This window comes from Pyxicephalus adspersus, chromosome 11 (assembly GCF_032062135.1).
Source record: "Pyxicephalus adspersus chromosome 11, UCB_Pads_2.0, whole genome shotgun sequence".
NCBI lineage: Eukaryota > Metazoa > Chordata > Amphibia > Anura > Pyxicephalidae > Pyxicephalus > Pyxicephalus adspersus.
This window is the reverse complement of record NC_092868.1, coordinates 47,066,782-47,090,044: the sequence shown is the minus strand read 5'-3', so window position 1 is coordinate 47,090,044 and position 23,263 is coordinate 47,066,782. Positions and strand designations below refer to the sequence as shown.

The window sequence follows — 23,263 nt, the reverse complement described above, 5'->3', positions numbered from 1 at the left end:
CCGCGGATGGTGGTTGGGTGCCGCTTCGTTTTCAATAATGGATCATGTACTCGCGGCCCACTGAAAACACCGCCGCGGACCGGTAGTGGGCCGCGGCCCGGTGGTTGGGGACCGCTGCCTTAGATGATCTCAGGCTATACATTTTTGAGGCTGTTGGCACAATTAAGATTTCTGGATGTTCTCTGTAATAAATAGAAGAAGAAAGACGGCTTTTTGGCAAAATGTATACATTTAGTTTACTTCTTCATGTTATAAAGTCACAGAATTTTCAACTTGATACATAGTAATGTGTATGTATATAAGGATACACAACACAAACTGTTCAATAAATTTCTCAAATAATATATAAGGTTGAGTTGTACAGTACTTTATCGCAGAGATTTTGTCTCGTTTCCCGCTGACAATACGCCATAACCACTATCCAGCAACACTTTTTGATATCACTCCAAAACCCACCACATTGGAATTTACCCTTCTATTACCATCTTTTTCGCTATTGGGGAACTGAGGGGTAATTACACCATATTTAAACACCTATTATATACAAAATTATTCCATACCCTGGCACTGATTGATTATCACATCTCAGTGAGTTCAACATCAAACATTATCCAAGAAGAAGAAATTACACCCACACTGTCTTCTAATTTAAAAACCACTCTAAGAAAATATGTGAAACCCAAAATATCACAATATTACAAGAACGCCAGCCCAGGACAAGTGTATAAACAATCATACATGATAACACCACTATCTCAGTACTATCAATTTAAAGTCTCAATATAAGCCAGTAAGGTGAAACGCGTTGGGACCGAGACAAAACCTCGTGAAAAAGTACTGTACAACTCAACCTTATATATTATTTGAGAAATTTATTGAACAGTTTTTGTTGTGTATCCTTATGTACATACACATTACTATGTATCAAGTTGAAAATTATGTGACTTTAAAACACGAAGAAGTAAACTAAATGTATAAATTTTGCCAAAAAAAAGCCGTCTTTCTTCTCTTTATTATTATTGGTATACTATACCCAGGCTTGGCATAAATTGACAAACCAAATACAGTACTTTCTTTTCTCCCCTTCCTCCTTCTCCCTCCCCCCTTTCTCTACAAAATTTGTTGTGTTCTCTGTAACATACCAAATCTTCACTTTTTTTGAGTTTAGGTCCACATTAAGGAAGATATAATAAATAGCAATTTTTGTTTAATTTCTTCCCTGCCCCTAATTTTTGTGTCTGCAAAGAACTGGATGTGTAGGGACAGCAGCAGTTGGATCCCTACTCTTCTTACTGGCAAGTCTGTACAATCAGGGGTCACCCCAACACTTCCATTGGAACACAGGCACAGCTTCCCAACTGTAGTGGCTAAAATAAATTGGCAGGCATCGGGGAAGAGGTGAATATTTCTGGCAAAATTGTTTGTTATGTAAAACTAACACTTTTATTTCCTTTTTGTGATTTATAATTATCCATAATGTTTTCTATTAAAGGGTGAACTGCGTCATGAAGGAAGGGGACCCATCGTAGTAAACAAATTTCTTACGATGGAGGAAATCACACATCCACCAAGAAAGAATGCTTTTACTCCTCCGTATCTGGGAGGTCATGATGGAGCTGACTACTATCTCATTAAAGCCTTTATTTCTGCTGTTGCTGTAAGTATTCATAAGACTAAATTCTGGGTAAACAAGGAAACACGAAGTCAAAACGACAAGTGGTAATGTGACAGCATAGCCTCAGTTTATTCCCCTTTTCCCATTGTGGTGGGCACACCAAGCAAGCATCTGGTCATCACGCTCATCCAGTTGGTGTCATTGGATATTGATTTACCTGCAGAAAGTCATGAAGCTTGTGTCCCAACAACCAGTAATACCATTTATGTTTTTATAAAATGGTAGATGGGTTTTTTGTTTTTAACAAACGTTATGTCAAGCAGAAGAAAACTCCACTTAACAAAATAGTCATGACTGGCATGTGGAACTGTCATTGTACAGGCTTGTCAAAATTCCATGCCGTGCCATCCATGACATTATATTTAGAAGAAGACCCAAAAAACATGAAGTGGCCATGATGAAGTGACAAAGGACATAATAGCTGGGGACCAAGGGGTGGACCGTGCTGTGGCAGTTTATTGTACCACAATGTGCAAATTATCTCCATATTTGCACATAATGGCAAAACCCTGAGGGACAGCAGTGGAGGTTATGTTCATAGCGCCATGATAAATACCTATCAAATTAAATGTAAAATATAGATATTATTTCTAGATGGATATTAGGTATTTGAGTACTTTACATTGAGACAGCATACACCCTGACATGTACCTCACTGAGCATTGCATTGAGTTCATTAAATGCACAAAGTATATTTGTATAGAATTGCTTCATATTCTGATTGTTCTTTCCACAGAATAACGATCCGTCTCGTATTGTAACCGGCCCAGATGATACTCTTCGCAGTCACCTGTTGGTGTTTCACGCTGAGAGATCAAGGAAAGAGAACTGCGTTGTGAACATAAACGAGAATTGATATTGCTGGCTTCACACGTTCATTGGTGGGAACATGATGGGGGCCATCAAAGCTGACTTATCAAAGTGCTAGGTATCCAATAGGTTATATACATACGCATATACTTGTTGCTGCTCAGGGTAACTGACCAAATAATAAAGAAGAGCTCAGACCTAGAATGTTCAGTTTCTAGTCAGCAGCAGCATTTCCAAACTTTCTATCCTGTTGTGTCCCCTACAAGGGAAATTATTATGTGTTTTCAATGAGACCAAATCTTCAGTAATTACTGTAGTGTTTACATAAATTTTCAATGTGATATTTTTTACATGCTGTGTCCCTGTTTTTTTACTGTAATAAATTTTAGCATAGCTATTAAAAGGAAATCTGCATTAGACTCCCTCAGTCTCCATTCCCTCCTTCCAGCTGCTTAAGTGACATATAAGCAACACAGGCTGTGCATTACTTTAAATGAGTCGGCTGACTTAGAGGGAGCAGTAAAGCGATAATATTGTGTAGTGCTGCCAAAAAACAGCACAGACAGTAAATAAGTAAATATATGTGCCCCCATGAACATATGTCAACTATACCATCAACTATACAGTGTATAGTTGTAATTACATATGTAATTACAACTATACACTGAAACCAAGTTCTTTAAATTGAAGAAATTAATTACACCTAAAAAGCTGCTTTATATTTTACATATATCTAAAATTAAGGTGTAATCATCATTAATTCCTATTAAAGAGTCCCCTGTATAAAACACAGTCAGGGACCATTGACAAGTCACCTTTCCTGGATATCAGGATGTATTATATATCCAGTCATCTCTATTCTCTCGAAAAATGGCTATGGTAGTCCCAAATTCTTTTTTCTCAGATGTTGTTAATTATCATATATCAGTGTGTCTGCGAAAATCAATATTGTAAACTATATTCCCCATACGAATCCCTCCTCACCTTCTTACAAGTGCACGAATGGGATTGAATAGGGCATCTTATTTTCTGTAGATAAAAGGACTAATGGAGAATTATTCTCTCACATTAATGGCTTCAATTTTGAACTTTGCTGTTGATCGCAGTGTTCTACTACAGGACCAACTGCTGTCATTCAACTGAATGGGAGTGCATACATTATACAATGTGCATACATTACAGCAGCTGCAGTTCCTGGAAATGACAAGCTGCTTCTGACCATGCAGTTGCTTTGCAACTGCAAGGACAACTTGTACAGATCTGATACCTGCAATGCTGCTTGCTTCTCCTGGCCAAATAGCAACAGTTTGCAATGCATCTGGGAGCAGCTGACTGCACGTTTTTCCACCACAAAAAAAATAATATCTCTGTCATCGAATAGTTATCTTTCAGTAAACAGAAAATTATGTTGGTATACTTTCCTTTTTACATTTTCACTGTAAACTGCTTAACTGCTTGCCAGTTTACCACCAACTTCCAGTCAATTTTCTGTGGTACTGCAAAGATACATTGAGGAGATACACCTCCTCTATTCATTCAAGCAAAAGCACATTTTCCTTAAATAAAATATAAATTTGTGCCTTGTCTATGTACTGTACAAAATATATGAAAATACACTGTAATGTTTTATGTAGTATGAACCACAGACCTTACTCCTATATATGCTTGAATAAAATGGTATTATATAATTGTCCACATACACATTAAATAAAAAAAATCTGATGTATTGTGGTAATATTCTCGGTATTCCTTTATTCTTACCCTTTTTTGTGAATGTTTGTTTAGGATGGATTTGGTGTGCGCTTGAGATCTGACACAGAAAAAGCATGCAGATCAGGAACGTCACAGTGAGAGGGGGACCCCATATCTGCAAACTTGTGAGGCATGTAATATAAGTGGAGGGCAGCAGTTTCAGCCTCTATATATCCTAGGTATAGTTTTACTTTTATATTAGTGCACAAAATGTAACAAGGCAAATTCAATGCATCACAAAAAATAAATGTTGTCTGCTACTTGGTCTAATCCATGTGTCCTATACTAAACCAAGTGCTCTGAATCAAAATCTGAAGTCTGATTCTGCCTAGGACATCAGGATCCTAAGTGAATTATACTCATAGACGCAATTAGCTACTTTCTCTCGTTTCGCAGTTACTATGTAATCTGTATACATAACTAACTTTTGCCTCATAGTTCCATGACATTACAAAAACATAGTTTTATGTTGCAACAACATATACATTTATACATAATTCACCTTGTCACTTGTTCAATACACATGTACACTTCAAAAGTGTTTCAGGCACTTGCTTTTGCATTTGTGGCTCTCCGCTGTCTCCCGTTGCAGAAACCAGCAGTAGTTGTCCATCGTGGGGTTGCACCGACCTCGATATCTTGTTTATATCACAGAAATTCATCACCCAAATTTTGTGGAAAGAAGTCCAGATGGGAATAATAGGGAAAGAAATAATTTTAAGTGACATACCGCAGCCAAGTTGATGGTATGCTATTAGCATGTTGTTTATGAGTTCAGCATGGTTTTCAGCTCCCTGGTTTTTGTGCAACTAGCACAGATCAATACCAAGCAGCAAGTTCAAGTGGGTTGAGTTTGTCTCTGAATGTGGCATCATGCATCAAATTGCGGATTTGGAGACCAACAAAAATGCCTGCTTTAAGTTTAGCATCTGTTATAACTTTTCCAAACTTATTCTTTAGATACGGAAAAACCCCTAACATCCTAACACGATCCATTGCAGGGACAACATTTTTCATTAATCTAAGTTTAATATGAAGTGGCAGGAGGTAAACTTTCTGTAGATCAATGAGTGATTTATGCTTTACTGGCCAATAGTGTGTTCAGGTCTGGGTGGCCATTCTTTCACATTCTATTGGTTGCTGTCATCACTACTGTTCCACAGCACAGAAAGCACAAATATTTTGTATATCCTAATTTCAGGCTGGGAAGGAGTGCCACCACCTTATACACCTAGTTATCAATTTCAAAATGACCTCCATGGATTCGTATGTCACTTTTATTCCCTCGGCATGAGCAAGAGGAACAGAAGGTTTTTTACCTTTATGCAGCAATACAGCTTTCAAACTTGCTTTGGTCGAGTCTATGAACAATCTCCACTGCTCTGGTATGTATTCGCAACCTAACTCTATCACCACTCACATCGGTACAGAAGCAAATGTAGTTTTCCAGCATGTAATTACCTGCGAACTTTGTGTGACAATCACGAAAATGTGAAGTTGTTGTTCCTTTTTGTTGCAAATTCCACTCCTTTAATCTGGAGGCTAACAGTTCAGACTTCACTTTTGACAAAGACAGGTTCTTACTAGATTATCTAAATCTGATTGGCTTACAAAATGTGGCTTACCCTGTTCAAATTGGGGTTCATAACATTCATTAACATCGACATCCTCCTCCTGTTCCCAATCTGAGATGTCACTGTCAGTAACAACAGACAGGAGGGACTGGCACTGGATTCTCTGCATCATGTGGCACTGGCTTCAGAGCAGATTCACAATCAGGACAGACGATTTTTGACTTAGTCTTCTTCAAAAACTCACCAATTTTATTCATACAGAAGTAGCAGTCCGCGTAATGGTCTTTTGGCTCACACCATAGGCACAGCAAAAGGCATTTTTTACCTTTTCCAATTCAATCATTGTGTTAGGCCAACGTAACACACCAAACAGCAGATTTGAGGTGCCCAGCTTTTATCCTGGTCTCCAATTTCACATCCAAAGTAATACTTGTAAGCAAACTTACTTACTCTTGGTTAGGTTCTTGCGTTGATCACAGGGGGGTATATTTGCCACAAATGTAGCAAACATTTTCCGGTTTATTAACACAGCTGCGCCTACTCATTTTTAGCTCAAAACAGACTCACTATGGCCTAGCTGCACTATCCAATAAGATGGTTTTGCACTAGAGACAAGCTCTTGGTCCATTTTGCCTTATATACCAATTTCTGATGTTAGCTTACTGACTTGCCCAGACATGCCCAGCCGTTGCTGGAACATGCATACCACCAGGGGACGTGATTCAGCGGTAGCAGGCATAGTGGTAGCTGCAACTGTTATAATGTTCCCATGTAAAAATATATTACCCAATTACCGACCTTTTGAACAGCTATAGCATGTCCATAACTTAAAATTGGTACGTGATAGGCAAATTCTGATTCAGATTTGGAATCAGCACACTCGATATCATGTAAATAACATGTGTTACTCTGAGTAGCAAAATCGTTGTTGTGCAGTGTTATATATATTTATTTTAAATAAGACTCTCAATTAAAAAATGGAAGATCCACTTGACCGCCCACCCCCTCATCACAAAAAACAGAATTAGCTAAAAAAACAAACAAAAAAAAACAAAACTTAGTCCTGGCGGGGGAGACATGGGTGACATCATCACGTCTTAGCATTCTGTGAAAGTTGATCACTGTGGGTCCCATCAGAGTGCATTTTAGCCCGTTGCTGTATTTGTAGGTGCTTTGGGATAGCAGTCATGATGACGTTGCCCTGAAACGACTAATGTAGGTGTCCCTGGGGATAATGATGGTACTAACCCAGTCATGAGAATGTGCCAAGGTGAAATCATGGGATAATTTTCTGCTAGATCTGAACACTGTAATTGAAAATGGTCACAGGGAGTTATGGATAAATGCTATCATTGTGAGAATAATGGGTTGGGGTAGGGGATTCTTTTCATGCTTTGCGGAAACGGGGGCAAGGCACAGCTATAAACATTAGGATTGATTTGGTCCTTAGTTTTTTTTATTTGTAATTGTACATATACAGATCTTCTTTGAAGGTTACATTTCTAAAATGTTTTTTAAATTTAAATTTTCGCTGCATCTGACTACTGAGAATACTACTATCTTATCAACAAATTTTTAAACACACATACATCAGTTTTTTTATAATGAGGTATACATATTTATTTAATATTTTCATTGTTTTTTTTCAAGCATTGTCATCTGGCGTAAACCTATATCCATTTCTTTACGATATAATGAACATATATATATATATATATATATATATATATATATATATATATATATATATATTCTGATGTCAATATACAATATATAGACACCAGAATGAAACAAATTCAGTATAACTTCCCTAAGAAACTATACTTCATACCGCAAGTTGTACAAAAGTGTACTTTACAATCAAAAGCAGCCAAAAGATAAGAGTGCATACAGAACAAGTTTTGTTCATTTTACAATGCATAATATATATATATTTATTGCAATATCAAAGAATAACTTACTAATATGAAAAATACATTTTAAAGAATTAGGAGTAAAAAATGTGCAAATCAGTGCTTTAAATTTACAGTATAAATAGCAAAAAACCATTGGTCAGTTACGTGCTGCTGTCCATTAATTGTTTAATAAAACACAAGTTGCTTTATGGGTAATATCATGTAATCTTTTCCATAAAAAATAATTACGTACTGTATTTATTTTACTTGCTGTGGTGTATTATCATTCTCTTATTTCCTATATTCATTTGTAATTTCCTGATCTAGTGGGCACCCCAATGGCAGACATCAAAATCAGATTTTTTGCTGAATTAATAACTGCAAATGATTACTACAGAATATGACATTTACAACGCAGAAGACTATATCGGAAACTATTGCTGTAGACTTGAACTGAGATGAGAAAAGCGGTAAAGTGCATGTATACTGCATATATTATTCAACTATGGCTAAACTATATAGATTTATAATTATGTGTACAAATATATACTTTATAAAAAACTGATAAATAGGAATTACAGTCATTTTTAGCAATAAAGAGGCTAAGGGCAGTGATCTTCAATGGAATTTCTAAACAGGAAGCTAAATTTTTCAAACGTCTTCAGTTTCGATGAGGTCCCGAGAATTATTGGGAAGCCAACTTTTCTTTTCAAGTTCATGATTCCCATTATGATGTCATTCAATGGACTTTGTTGCTGAGCACCACATGGGATAGTGACATTTGTAGGATAAATTACGTTCACGTAGGTTGCATGTTTGGTCTGATCACTTCTGGCCTTTTAATCTTAAACTGTGGAAGAAAACAAAAAGTTTAGTTCTTCTTTTAAAACTGTAATGGAATACTTGGACTGTAAAATGTGTGTTTGCAGATTTCCAGGTGCTCAATTTCAACCACTATGCATCCATGAGACGTGTTGAGGAGGTATTGACATAAAACACTCCAGTAAGCAGTTGTGGATCTCTAGCCATGTGTCCAAAATGATCATGGGTCATTTTCTATCCTTCAGAGCACTTTCAACTGATTTGCAATTTCTTGCAAATGCTTGTCAACGTAGTTGGAAAGTGTTCTCATTCAACTCACTGCCTTCATCTGCCTGCCCATTCCCATTGCTTTCAGTGATAACTGGGCATCACAGTGCTGGTTTAAAATGGTAAAGCACAGCTGTACCTATGGGAATAACCACCCATCTGAATATAGCCTGTTCACGTAGCTCATCAGCTCAAGAATAAATCTTTACAAAAAGCCAAACAAGTCAGAGAAGTATTTCATTTAAATAGTTGTATAAGTGGTGGGTGTCTGGTTTATTTTATTCCCTAGAAAAACATGTGGGCCACCATCGGACCTTCCACAAATCAGTGACAAAATGGGGTCTAGCCCTATGCCTGTCAAGTATGAGACGTTGGGGCTTAAATATGTATTAGGGAAAATAAACCAATACGCATAGTTGTTTAGCCATATACAGTGGTACCTTGGTTTAAGACCACTTTGGAATAAGTCCAACTTGGTATAAGTGTGTATGTCCTGTTTGGACACGAAAAATCTTGCTTGGTATACAACCTTTACTTGGTATACAACCTTTGTGCTAGAACTTGTATGGGTCAAAATGAGTCACAACAGCGCGCGCTACACTTATTTACCTCTCTCAAGACAAAGCCACGACTGCCCACGAGCGTCAGAACGTCATTTGCTACCATTCATTGAACAACCCGCACTATAAATCTCTTAACATCTTAACTTAACACCTTCTTCCCCCCTTCTCAGCACCATCCTAGTAGGTACTCAACACCTCTCAGCAAGGTAAAGTAAAGTTAAATTTTCATCTAATTGCTTTTGTATTTATGTACTTTAGTATTCAGCAGTGTTTAAATTATTCTGTACAACCCCATCAATGTATTATATGCCAAAACCAATAGGATTTTTTTATCATGGGCACAGATTAATCATTTTCCTTTATGGGAAAAATGTGTTGTGTATAAGTCCTGTTTGGTATAAATCCAAGGATCAGGAGCGGATTAAGGACTTATAACAAGGTGCCACTGTATTTACTTTGGTTGATGCTTCACCTAGCTAAATTTAAACTTCATGTCATTGTCTGGATGTCATGCATAAATCTTCCACCAAATAATTCTCATGGCTCTCTTTGTAAGGTCCAAATGACTGGGCTGTGATTGAGAGCCTGAAAACACGTGTACTTGATTCTTGTTGTGAAACTTTCATCGTCTTGCACTGGTTCCCTGGGAGGCATGGGAAGCCCTGCCTAAGCAGCTGTCCCATGGAATAAATGACTATCTTTCACAGCTAAATCCCTTACAGTAACCATATTTACCGGTTGGGTGGTGTCTACAGTCTCCAGTTTTGGTTGGTAGGTTCCCGAAGACAAGTTCTCATAGGGATTTTCCAAGCCATATTTTCCACTTTTTGGTGAAAGCTTTGTCATGCAAGCTCTAGCCCAAGCATCCATATCTGCAATATTTCAATGAAAAAAACATAAGAATGTATTAATATCATTGATAATGATTTCATCGTTAAAGAGACCCTATCACCAAATAATTAATTTCAACAATATCCATAAGCATTGTGGCTGCTATTGGAAGCCATGTGATGGTTGGATCAACCTCAAAGGACTCAGGTGACACTTTTTAGTGTTTCACTTACCTTCTCCAATAGCTGCACATAACAGGTTATGTAAGAAAGTAAGGGTAGGAATAGAAGAGCTGGGCCAACCTAGCATTTAGACATTCCTTCCAGAGGAAAGAGCGATGGAATGTAAGGTGGGAAGGGGCCTTGCCAGGAAATTGACTCTTCAGGAGTAGTTGGATTTTTAGCAAGTTTAGAGGGACAATGAAAGTTAAAACACTGGCTTGAAAGATAAAACAAGTAAGCAGAAATTAAGGACTGCCTTGCTCTTAACATTCCTATTAGTCCATATCTATGAGAAATAAATCTGCTGAATTGTGTTGCTGTAGTGTCACTTGTTAGTGATAACATACATAATATTCTAGCAATTACATTTTCAAATGAAGCTTGGCAGATTTATTATTGTCAGCTACCCTAATCTCCCTTATATCTCTAACGGTTCATCTAATCTATGTTTAACTAAGCTAGGAGGCCTTCCTCAGCGACAGAATTGAAACTTTAGACAAGTGGATAAAAGGCATTTTATTGTATTCAGGCCAATTGAGACTTTGAGGCTGATTCATCAAGCAAAATCGGAAGCTCGCTCGCGCATTCGTATTCGCGATCCGAACCGCGCATCTCCGGCAGCTTTACACTGGCGAGCTTGCATTAAAAGTCACTGTTCCCCTAAAAAATCATTTTTTCTAATGGCACACATATTACCCTTAGCCCGCAGCTGAAATCTAATGAAGCATTAAAGATTCTAATTGACCTGTAAAGGACTGTAAATAAGCACAGAACAGAGAGCAGGTGCGTGCTAATTAATTGCTATGATCTCACCAATCGCGCAGCTGAAATCTAATCGCCTTAATTGGCAGATGTGCGACCCCTATTGCCCATTTTGTTATGAAGGCAATCAGCCGGCTTGGCAGTGAGATGCGACTGAACGAGCGCATATGACTCCAGCCCGCGGTAAACCGGCTCGATATAACGGCGCGAAAGTACGAGCGACCAGCGAGCGCGGATTTCATTGATAAATTAGGCCCCTTGTCAGGTAAAGTAGATTTTTTACAGAGTTTTGACAGCTAGTGAGCTGTGATATGAGCACATAGGTTGTGTTAGGTGGGACAGCAAAAGGACACTTTCAAACTGCATACACACATTGGATTATTATCATTCACAATAAACATTTACTGGCATATCTTTAGATTGCTGTTCATTAAAAAATTGTCCAACAATATAAAAAATGGCCATTTGTAATAATTTTCAAGTTCAATAATCCATCCTGATCAGAGGTAGACATAAGAAGATGCAAATTATGCCACTGCAGGAGCAGCTCCAGACCCTCCTCAGGTACCTGGGGGGTACTCACAGCAGCCAAAATGTATTACTGGCAGGGGGATCATTTCTGTATGGTGGCTCACTTTTGTCTTGTCCACTGATCCTGATAAATTTGTTCTGCTGTGCAGCTGTGGCTGCATTCATTGAGAAGAGTGTGCAATCCCCGGGCACTAAAGGTTAATTAACTTCTAGTGCCCGGGGATAGAAGAGGATTTTCAGGGCTGCATGATGCTGCCCTGGAAATCCTCCTGTTTGTCGAGAGCTCGACCTCTTGGAGAATCAGAAGGTCGTTCTCGCTTACATTTTCGGTAAGCAAGATCGAACCTAATATTCTTGCTCGCTCATCCCTAGTTGTTATCCAACTAGGGATCATGCACATTGCTACTTCTGGCCAGTAGCAAGTGATCTTCAAATGATTGCAGCTGCAGTGACTACAACAGTCTGCTGAGGTCTGTGAACGATCGCATTGTGTACTGCATTGTGGGCTGATATGTCAATATTTGTGAATGCTCATTAATTGAAAATCATCAATTTTGAGGAACAGTTATCTAGCGTCAGTAAGTATCTTTGGTCCTAATCTCCTGAACACATCTAGTCTTTAATTTTATTGAAAAACAGATAACATTAAATTATCTGACTGGTCAGAAAATAGACACGTGATTCTTCTTACCGGTGTGCTGGAAGTTTGATCGCTCTTCATCATATGTAAACCATGTTTTTGAGTCGCGTCTGTCTGCATTCCAACTACAGAACAATGAAAAATATTTATTACAGAATGTAATTTATTATATTTATTTAGAGAACAGAGAAACTCCAGTTTTCTTTTTGCTACTCCTTTTCCCCTTTTTCCATTACCAAACCATTAGGATTGTTCCCTTCTCCCCCATCCACCTCTTTGTGTTTTGCAGGATACGTACATGAACATTCTTTTTCTTCTGTAGATTATGACTGCAAAGATAATGACGATGAGAAGAAGAAGGACACCAATGATGATGCCAAACAACAGTCCATAAAATCCAGAGGTTCTTTCATAGATTTCACACTGTTTGCCTCTGAACTGGTAGAAATCAGACTTGTAGCATCTAAATAAATGAAGCAAATGTCAAATGAAAAACCTATATTTAACATATCTCAATATATGCTCATTTCCCTGTTTAACCCTTTAAAGACTTGTTGATAGGCTTTGTGCTTGTGTAAACAACATCAGTTTTAGAACCTACTGCATTGACATGTGTAGATGACTTGCAGTTGACCTCCTTTTATCTTACTTCAAGTGGGTTTTGGCAATCTATATATGTGTATTCAAAAGCAAAACCCTTTGGAACTATCAAAATTTCTGATGATCTTCCAGAAAGCTCCAAACATGTTCATTTCTGAACTAAAATCTAAAGTATTTTGTAGTCTGTTTTAGGAACTCTGAGAGCTGGTTAGATGCAACACAGGAAGTGTAAACAAGACAAAGGACAGCATTGTATTGCTGCCAAGATCAACAGGTCACTTTTGCATTTATTGAACAGATATAACAAAAAGCTTTGAACTGTAAATTTGACAGACCTAAAGGTAGGAAATATAAGTTTATTGTTAGAGTTTACATTCATCTCCTGGCTAATACCGATAATAATATTGATGTGGTGGTGCCTGTTCTCAAGCAAGATATTTTTTTACTTTTTACAGTTTCAGTTGACTGACAGGTTCACTATTAATATTAATATTATTATTTTGATTATTATTAAACAGTATTTATATATCACCAACATATTACGCAGTGCTGAAAAATCACTAAAGACACCCTGTTATTTTGTCTCCCGATGTAAACAGATAATAAACTCATCCATACAGAATCAATGCATTACAATATTTTACCGGGATTTTGCTATAGACATACAACTTACTCGCATATGGAGCCGTTTATTGCATTGTGGCATTCACCGTTGTAATTGCAGTAGCCTGGGGTATTGAAGCATGGCCCAGTACAGTAACAGGTCATGTTGTTGCAGGTGACTTCATACCCGGCGTAGCTCAAAGCACAAATGACATAGTCCTTAAGCTCTTCTACCTCTGTAAACGTTAGGGACAAATTAATGGAATAGAAAGCATAACACAAAAATATATATATAGAGAGAGAGAGACTTATGTTTTGTTTTTTCTCCCTCACTCATCTTAAAAAAAATGTTAAGTAGAGTAGAAATTTTTTCCCCTCTTGCCATCTACAAGAAAATCAATTTATAAATAATTGGCTGTATTTGTTTGTCTTTATTTAATATGTGCCTGGAGTTCAGGTTTGTGCAGCAAATCTGACAGACTTGTAGATATGTAGAGTGTTCAATAGATATATGAGATACCAGCATTCAGCCTATAATAATAATTATTTTCATTTACAAAGACACTTACGCCTTATATTCACAGGAGAAATAGTTAAATTGTACACCGATGCACTGGCATTTACTGCTTGGCTGATAGTTGTCATTGCTTCCACTAAGGAGTTGTTCACTGCTTTATCCAAATCGTTGTTTAAAAAGTTAATGCCTGTCTGATTATTGGGGTATTCATAGGATGCCGTACTATTTACAATCACACTTCCTTTTCTGCAAAAACAAAGTTGAAAGTTAGGAGTCATTTATGCTGCAGGGGTTACATGCTCATTTTTTGTCCAGATGGAAAAGAAAAGGCAGTTTTCTTTTAACTTATCCCTCAATTACCCAATAGTATTATTAATATTAATAGTAAACAGGATTTATAAAGTGCCAACATATTACGCAGCGCTGTGCATTAAATAGGGGTTGCAAATGATAGATGAATACAGACAGTGACACAGGAGGAAAATACCCTGTCCAGAAGAGCTTACAATCTAGGAGGTGGGAGTGCTTGGAGGAGCGGAGAAAATGGCTGAGGTAGTATTTTTATTACCAGGTCAGAAAGGTAAGTGGGACAAGAGCTGTAGAGGGATTTGAAAGCAAAGCACATGAACTTGAATTTGATTCTCAGTTGAAATGGAAGCCAATGACGAGAACTACAAAGAGATGCAGCAGAAGAGGAGCGGTGGAAAGGATGGAAGTCAGGCTGCAGCATTCATAATAGATTGTAGAGGAGCGAGTCGGGTTCATGGAATACTAGAGAGGAGGAGGTTACAGTAGTCCAGACGAGAAATGATAAGAGCGTGTACAAGGAATTTGGTTGGCTCTGGGGTTAGGTAGAGGCGGATTTTGGAGATGTTGTGTAGGTAACAGTTACAGGATCTGGAAATGTTCTGAATATGGGAGGTAAATGAGCCCATCAGCCGCCATTCTTTTCCCCATGCGCTTTGTTGTGGGCAGACCATCAGTGTTCTCACTTTCAATGCAGGACTGCTGGTCCTGCCTGGTATCTGATTCCCTTAGAGTGCCAGTGACCAATGATATGTCGAGAGAGGCTAGGGAAGCTAAGAGAAGGCCTGCAGGAGTGACAAGTATACCTTGCAACTGGAAGGCTTTCTCTCACCTAAAGTAATGTAGAATTTTTGTAAAAAGTACACAGGCTGCAAGAAACCTATACATTGGCCCTTCCGCTCTAAAGACCTGTATAGATATCCAATGGACATCAGACGATGGTTGCTGAAAATGATCGTTTATGATTCAGGAACGAGCTCTGTACACATAGTGCCCTTAAACTCTATAGAGAGAGTAAGAGGGGAAGACAAGCGAGCAGCATTCCTTCATTGAAATACACAGCAGTCATTCCCAATCAGTCTTACTAAACCAAGCCACCCTGGCAGATTGATGGGTGACGTCAGGGGACCATTGTACACATTGTCAGATTTTTGCCCGAGATGAGCACAACCATACATGCTGGATGATAATCATCTCTACATCAAATAAAGTTAACTACATCACATCCATACAGTACATTAGTTTCTCATAGGTTGCCAGCTCCTCCAAACTTCTTTTACTGACACCAAAAATGTTCTGTCCAATTTTTTTTTAATGACAGCTCCACAAAATTTACACAAACTCTTTTGCAAACTAAAACAATTAGAATTACATTTTTTACATTACCTGAAGCTGTTAATTACAACATCCACAACAAAACCAGGTGCAACTTTCTGAAATATGCTTCTTAGCTGTGAATGCAGATACAACATTGTGTTAGAACAGCTTTAATTCCATGACCTATGCAATGTTTTGTTAACATCAGTTTATAAATTTTATATTGCACATTTGTATTAGGACAAACTTTTCATTACAGGACCACGATTTTGTAAACTAGAACACTCATCAGTTAAATTTTGGAATGGGGATATCTTATTTAGAAGTCACTTCATTGTATGTTAGATGTTGGTGGAATGCTGGATCAGGACTTTGGTCGTTATTGTTGTTGATCAGATCTCATTGATATTTTAGTCATGGTTGCTCTTAAAGATTTGATTGGCTTGAAGAGAAGGTCTTAGAATTACAGTAGCATGTATGGTAGAATGAATAGAAAATCAGGTTTGTGGTTGGAAGTCCAGTACAGTTCATTTTTTACTTGCCATAAAAAAACAATCATGCGTGTTCTGGGGGTTAAACGATCTCCCTTTATCAGGGCTTCTATGAGTGAGGGTTGGGAAACATTGGAACAAAGAGTAGAAATGTTTGTGAGTAGATAGGAGGCCACCTCCTTAAATATTAAATCAAAAACGTAAAAAAGAAAAGAAAGAATGGAGCGGTTTTGTGTGTGGCCAAAGTGGAAAAAAAAAAAAAAAATATATATATATACAGAGAATTATTCACATAATTACAACATGAGATTGATAAAGCAAAAGCAATTATTTTGCTTTTTTTTGCTTTATCAATTCCACAATATATATATATTTGGTAACACACAAAACGAAAAACAAAACTCCTTTCTTCTTTTTTACATTTTTTATCAGAAATATTTGAGCAAATTTCAAGTCCAGCTGCTGGTTGCATTCAATTACTTAATGGACTTTGGAAAACAAAGGAATCCCTCACACCTTCTGCCCTTTTTTAAAATTTCATAATACAATCTTAATCCAGCAATCTCTTGGCCTGTCTTTTTTGGCTCACGGGACATCAGCAGGTTGGTTCCTGGAAACATTATGTGCTGCCATACTGCGAACAGGGTCCAACTTAGACCCCGGGGATGTGTCCAAGACTCCTTGGGTTTACAATAAGTTTATTGAATGAAACTAGTCATTAATTAGGACATAAGAGCAATGACATCAAGTAATGGAGATGACTTTCTGCAAGTGACGACACCAGACTATAGGCCTATTGCTTTGTAACTGCCTATTTTAGTAACTATGGGTTACGTTTTTAACGTTGAGTTTTACTTTATTTACAAGAATATACACAGTAGTATCAATAGCAATACATGAATAATGCCATACTTACAGCCTTTATCAAGCTACTTTCAAGGGCCTTGTACTCCTCGGATGACGAGTTTAATAAGGCTTCTGTAAACGTCTTTTGTAAACTGATTTCTGCATAGACAAATCTTTTTGGTGCTTGGGTTTTATCTGAAAAAAATAATCCATAAACCCAAAATTAGAATCTTTTTTCTTTATACAATTAGACAGCAATCAAAACATCAAAAGCTCCGTCCAAAACAAAATAAAAGTTTTTTTGCTAAAGTTTTGCTTTAAAGTGGACATGAACGAAGAACTAATGCAAGCTGTCATTGCTGACCTGGTTCTTAAAAATCGAATTTACCAGGTTGGCGTTCTAATCCTTTGTCTATACTATTCTTGCAACATGCAACACACATGGCACAATTTAGCTGCGTGCTTGTTTTAGTAGCTAAAATTACTGAAACCAAAAGATCAGGCAATTAGCATTCTTTAGAATTACTGTAGGTCAGCAGATTATATGTTCCCTTAGTATAGGTTTATTTTACCCGTTACCAGTGTACCTTTATGACATGGCTGTTTGCAACCATTCCCTCAGTTCGGTGCATTTGCACTAGCACAAACACCTGCTTTTTTCAAGCCTTGAAAGCCATAAATGATTGGTGAATGAATGATTTTAAGCAAAATACAATTGGGGAATATTATTGAAAAAAATGATACATCTTTACACCTTACCTATAGTGACTGCGGTCTGATTCTGGCCATATTCACATTTGCTGCCTGTGTAAAGATGGGTACAAGTACAAGTACATGTTTTATTGATATAGGAGCACTTTTGGTTTTCGTCACTTTTGCAGTCTGCAGGTGTGGAACCTTCAATAGTTGTAACTGGTGTAGATGTCTTTACAGTGGTTGTAGTTATTGATGTGCTGTTTGTTGCAGATGTTGAGTTTTTCCCCACAGTTGTGTGATTACTTGGTGGAGTTGTGGTGGAAGAAGTAACTGATTTTGATGTAGACTTTGATAATGACGTCTGCCTTGTTACTGTTGTTGCACGAGTAGACGTTTTCATGGGATGGGTCACAGAAGATTGATTTGTAATGCTGGAGTTTGTCATCTGGGTAGTATTAGTTTGAAAAGATGAAAATGTTTGAGTAGTATTAGTAGTTAACATGGTAGGGGCTGTCTCTGAGGTTGGTTTTCTTGAGAGTGATGAATTAGAGGAGCTTGGAGTTAATGATGTTGTAGGTGTAGAAACTCCTGAGAGACTTTGGGATTCTGGAGGAAGCAAAGATGTCGGCTGCTTTGTTGTTGTTGAGAAGTTTCTCAATTGTGTGATTGTTGCTTCCTGAAGGGGGGTGGATTTTACTAAGACTGTGGATGATCTTGATGTTATTTCTGTCTTAGAAGAAGGAGTTGTATTATTCATGGTGGAAACAGTTTTAGATAAAGTTGTAAGCGAGGAACTGAACTCATGTGTGACCATTTGAGTAACTTTTGATGTTTCAGAAGTTATTTGTGCTTCAGAAGTTGTCATAGATGAGGATCTTTGTGTAATCAATGTTTTTACAGTTGGAATTAATGATATTGATGTACTAGAAGCAACAGGGGTAAGTAGAGATTTCGTAGCAAAGGCCGTAGAACTTCCTTTTGTGTTAGTTGTTGAAAATGTGATAGCAGAATGCTCAGAAGTTGGAACTTCTGATCTTGAATATGTAGACGATGACTGCTTGGAGACTGATGGTTGGTCTGTTACTGGAGCAGTAATGGACAGTTCAGAAAATGTTATACCCCTTGTGCTTGTTGGTAGTTGTGTAGTGCTTTGTGTAGAGGATTCCACGTTGCTAGTCAGACTCGTAAGCAATGGCTCAGAAGTTGATTCTGCCAGACTAGGAGAAATGCTTGTTAACAAAGTAATTGGTGCTAATGTAGGTTTTCTGCTAGCTTCATCCTTTATATTAGTAGACATTCTATGAGTAGTTGAAGGATTTGTAATTTCTGCAGTGCTGGCTTCATGAGCAGTAGTACTTTGTATCAAAGTCGTATTAGGTTGTGGGAACGTGCTAACTTTTGGAGTTATTGGTTGAGAACTTAACATTGTTGACTTTGACAGACCAGTGGAAACATTTTCGGTTGTTGCATGAGAAGATTTCTGTGTGGCTAATGAAGTTACAGTTTCAGTAGTATTGATCTTAGGTGGTGATATGTTTGTTGTGTGTATCTCAGAACTTGGCATGGTAGTAGTCCTTGAAGAAAAAGTTTCTGGATTTGGCAAAGACACGGATGGACTGCTAAGGACAACTGTCGATGGAGGCTTGGATGTTGTAGAGGAAGAGGGAGTATTGATTTCTGTACTTGTAGATGCCACTGTATGCAAACCAGAAGGAGAAACACTTTCAGTTGCTGAGTATGAAGAGGTTGACTGTTTGACAGATGGTAGAAATGTTGTATGGCTGTTACTGGTCCCCAGAGAAGACATTGGTCCTAAAGTGCTTGTTGGTAGCTTTGTTATGCTTTGTGACTCAAAAATTTTGCTTGTAGTACCTTCTGTTTGATTAGTTGTAGTTGAAATATTTATGGTCACACTAGCAGTTGATATATCTAAAGTTGATTCTGAAATAGTAGAAGGGATGGAAGTAGAAAACAGATTTGATACTGTTGCAGACAAAGTGCTGGTTGATGAAGAATATACAGACGCACTAGATGGTTGTTGTGTTGATAAAACATGAGCAGTTGCACCACTACTAGTGTCATGAGTTGTTGTACTTTCTATTGTACCTGTAACAGGCTCCGCAGTAGCTTGTGTCTCAAATGGACTGCTTTGAGTATTTGTCGTCCCTCTTTCAGAAAGGGTTTGTGAAGTTGTTCTTGTTGATTCTGGCAGACCTGAAGAAAAGGAATCCTGTGAATTTGTTGAATGTGTAGAAAGTGTGTTGGTGCCCTTAGTTGTACTAGAAGTCATGAGTGAAGAACTTGGAACACTTTCTGGTGTGAGGTTTGTAGTAAGTGATTGTGATGTTGTTGCTTCACCAGTGCTGCTAAATTCAGATGATGTTGGTAGCTTGGTTTTGCTTTGAGTTTCTAAGGTGTTAGTTCTGGCACTTGTGGTTACTGCTGAGGACAATAGCTCTGAAACAGTTGTTATCGGCTTTGAAAGGCCTGTAGAGAAATTAGTTGATGTTGCATGTGTTGTGTAAAATGTACTTGATTCTTCAGGGGTGGTAGACAATAGCATATTTGTGGACAAGATAGGACTGGATCCAGTTGCTGGTTGTTTGGATGTTGAATATTGCAATGATGTTGAAAGATTTGTTACTTTTAGTGTACTGGCCTTAGAAGTACCCTGTGCTGTTGTTGCTGCAGGTGTTGATGTTGCAGAAGGTGTACTAGTTTCTGACTTAGTTGTGTGCAAAGAAGCCTCAGGAGAGGAAACACCGTCAAAGGTTGGTGAAGAAGAAGCTGAAGTTAAAGTAACAGATGTGGTACTTTGTTCAGGAGTTTTCCCAGTTTCGGTGGAACCCATTATCTCAGATTGAGTTGTTACAGTCTTTTGTGTAATTGAAGGATGTATTTCTGAAGTACTAGATGTTGATTGTGAAACATTGGGAGGGAAGGCTGTTGATGCTGATGAAGCTAAGGTGGTGGTAGAAGTTTTTACTTCACTTGTAGTTGACAGAGAGATGTGAGTGGAAAATACAGAAGTTGAAACATATTCGGATGTTGCTTGGGTAGACTTTGGTTGTGTTGCTATTACAGTGCTGGTCTCATAAGGCTGACTTTGTACTTTATTTGTAGTTTGCTTAGAAGTTCTTTCAGTTTCAGGTGTATTTGTTGTGGTATGAATAGTTGTCAGTCTTGTAGATACTTTTGAAGTTGGTATTGTGGAATCTGAAAGACTAAGAGAAGACAATGTGGGGGAATGAGATGTTGATGTTACAGGAATATTGCTGGTTTCTTCATACAGCAAGGTTGATAACATCTGTGTTGTAACTACAGAAGGTGAAACACTCTCAGTAACTGGTTGTGTTGAAGCCAATTCCACTGTTGATGCTGATACTGGTATTGATCCAGCAGTGCTGGTGTCATGTACAGTTCTGTATGTTGTATATTGTGTAACTGATGCTGGCATAGTCGTACCTTCACTTTCATATGTTCCCATTCCGTTACTAGTGGTGGACAATCTTGTAAATAATTCTTCTGAAGTTGTCATTGTGTATTCTGATAGACTAGGAGAAAAGGAGGTGGTGGAAAGTGATGTTGATGTTATAGGAATACCACTGGATCCTTCATATTTAGAGGTTGATAACATCTGTGTTGTAAATGCAGAGGATGAAACACTCTCAGTAACTGGTTGTGTAGAAGCAGATACCTCCGTTGATGCTGATTTTGTTTCAACAGAGCTGGTTTCCTGTACAGATACACTTTGTGTTGTAAAGGATGCTTGTTTAGTCATGGATTCTGTGTCTAATGCTGTTGTTGTTGTATTTAAAGACTTTGATATAGAGGAGGTTTGTGAAGATGCATTTGTTGAAGTGTGTGAAAATGTAGCTTCAGATGGGGTGGAGACACCTTCAGATGCTGGTTGTGTAGAAGAGGAGATACTTTGCATGGTAACTGTTGGTATCTCTGCAGTACTTTCTGATGGATTTGGTGTAGGTTCGGAAGCTGTTGAAGGCAACATTTCAGAAGCCGTTATTCTGGATGCTGTGCTGATTTCTTTGGTGTTTTCAGGAGAAGTTGCTAATGTGGAAGTGGAAGCTATCACTTCTGTAAAAGCAGACATACTGGGAGAAAATGAAGTGGGTGAAGTTGGTATTGATGTTATAGGAATGTTACTTGTTTCTTCATATTTAGAGGTTAATAACATTTGTGATGTGAATACAGAGGATGAAACACTCTCAGTAACTGGTTGTGTAGAAGCTGATTCCTCTGTTGATGCTGATACTGATGTTGCATCAACAGTACTGGTCTCATGTACAGAAGGACTTTGTGTTGTGGTTGATGCTGGTGTAGTCATAGATTTTATTTCTAATGCAGTAGTTACTGTAGTCTGTGTTACCGAGGATCTTTGTGAAGTAGCCATTGTGGGTTCTGAGGGAAGAGGAGAAAATAAAGTTGGTGAATCTGTTGCTTTAGTTGGAGTAGGAACACCTTCAGATGCTGGTTGTGTAGATGAGGGGATACTCTGCATGGTGACTGTTGGTAGCTCTGTAGAACTTTGTGATTCTGATGGTTTTGGTGTAGCTTCAGTCACTGTTATAGGCAACATCTCTGATGTAGTTATTCTGGATGTTGTGCTGGTTTCTTCAGTGGTTTCAGGAGATGTCATTACTGTAGAACGCACAGAAGTCGAAGATCTCCTAGTAGCAGCTTCTGTAGAAGCAGACTGTTGTGATGATGTTGAAAGGTTTGTAATTTCAACAGTGCTGGATACATGTATGGATGTGCTCTGTGCAGTGTTTGTTACTGGCTCAGTTGTACTTTCACTTTCATATGTTCTCATTCCAGTAATACTGGTGGTCAGTCTTGTAGATAAGTCTTCTGAAGTTGTGACTGTGGATTGTGACAAACTAGGAGGAAAGGAAGTGGGTGAAGTTGGTGTTACAGGAATATTGGTGGTTTCTTCATATTTAGAGGTTGATGACATTTGGGTTGTAAATGCAGAGGATGAAACACTGTCAGTAAGCGGTTGTGCAGAAGTTGATTCCTCTGGTGATGCTGATACTGTTGTTGCTCCAACAGTGCTTGTCTCACGTACAGATGGACTTTGTATTGTGGTTGATCCTGGCGTAGTCAAAGATTCTGTTTCTAATGCAGTAGTTACTGTAGCCTGTGTTACAGAGGAGGTTTGTGAAGTAGCCATTGTGAATTCTGAGGGAATAGGAGAAAAAAAAGTTGATGAATCTGTAGCTTCAGTTGGAGTAGAGACACGTTCAGATGCTGGTTGTGTGGAAAAGGAGATACTCTGCATGGTGACTGTTGGTAGCTCTGTAGTACTTTGTGATTCTGATGGTTTTGGTGTAGCTTCAGTCACTGTTACAGGCAATGTCTCTGAAATAGTTATTCTGGATGTTATGCTGGTTTCTTCAGTGGTTTCAGGAGATGTCATTACTGTAGAACGCACAGAAGTCGAAGATCTCCCAGTTGCAGCTTCTGTAAAAGCAGACTGTTGTGATGATGTTGAAAGGTTTGTAATTTCAACAGTGCTGGACTCAT

General features: G+C 38.1%; 2 protein-coding genes across 5 annotated transcripts in view; one reads left to right on the top strand and one right to left on the bottom strand.

Annotated features, from left to right (window-relative positions):
- LOC140341140 (putative oxidoreductase YteT) overlaps positions 1 to 4,216 on the top strand; it is a 97,839-nt gene extending 93,623 nt beyond the window's left edge. For all 4 annotated transcript variants that reach the window (XM_072426694.1, XM_072426696.1, XM_072426693.1 and 1 more), the window contains exons 14-15: positions 1,493 to 1,657; positions 2,412 to 4,216. In XM_072426694.1, coding sequence (XP_072282795.1) covers positions 1,493 to 1,657; positions 2,412 to 2,531 — 285 coding nt within the window. In that variant the 3' untranslated portion in view covers positions 2,532 to 4,216. The remainder of the gene's footprint in view (positions 1 to 1,492; positions 1,658 to 2,411) is intronic.
- A 3,103-nt stretch (positions 4,217 to 7,319) lies between these two features.
- Positions 7,320 to 23,257, bottom strand: LOC140340878 (uncharacterized). Its single transcript, XM_072426313.1, has 9 exons — positions 17,783 to 23,257; positions 17,094 to 17,218; positions 15,756 to 15,820; positions 14,116 to 14,309; positions 13,617 to 13,782; positions 12,642 to 12,806; positions 12,395 to 12,468; positions 10,094 to 10,230; positions 7,320 to 8,556 (listed from the first exon to the last, which is right to left on the bottom strand). The coding sequence occupies exons 1-9, from the start codon at positions 23,154 to 23,156 to the stop codon at positions 8,506 to 8,508; spliced, it is 6,351 nt and encodes a 2,116-aa protein (XP_072282414.1). The 5' UTR covers positions 23,157 to 23,257; the 3' UTR covers positions 7,320 to 8,505.
- Between the last annotated feature and the right edge of the window lie 6 nt (positions 23,258 to 23,263).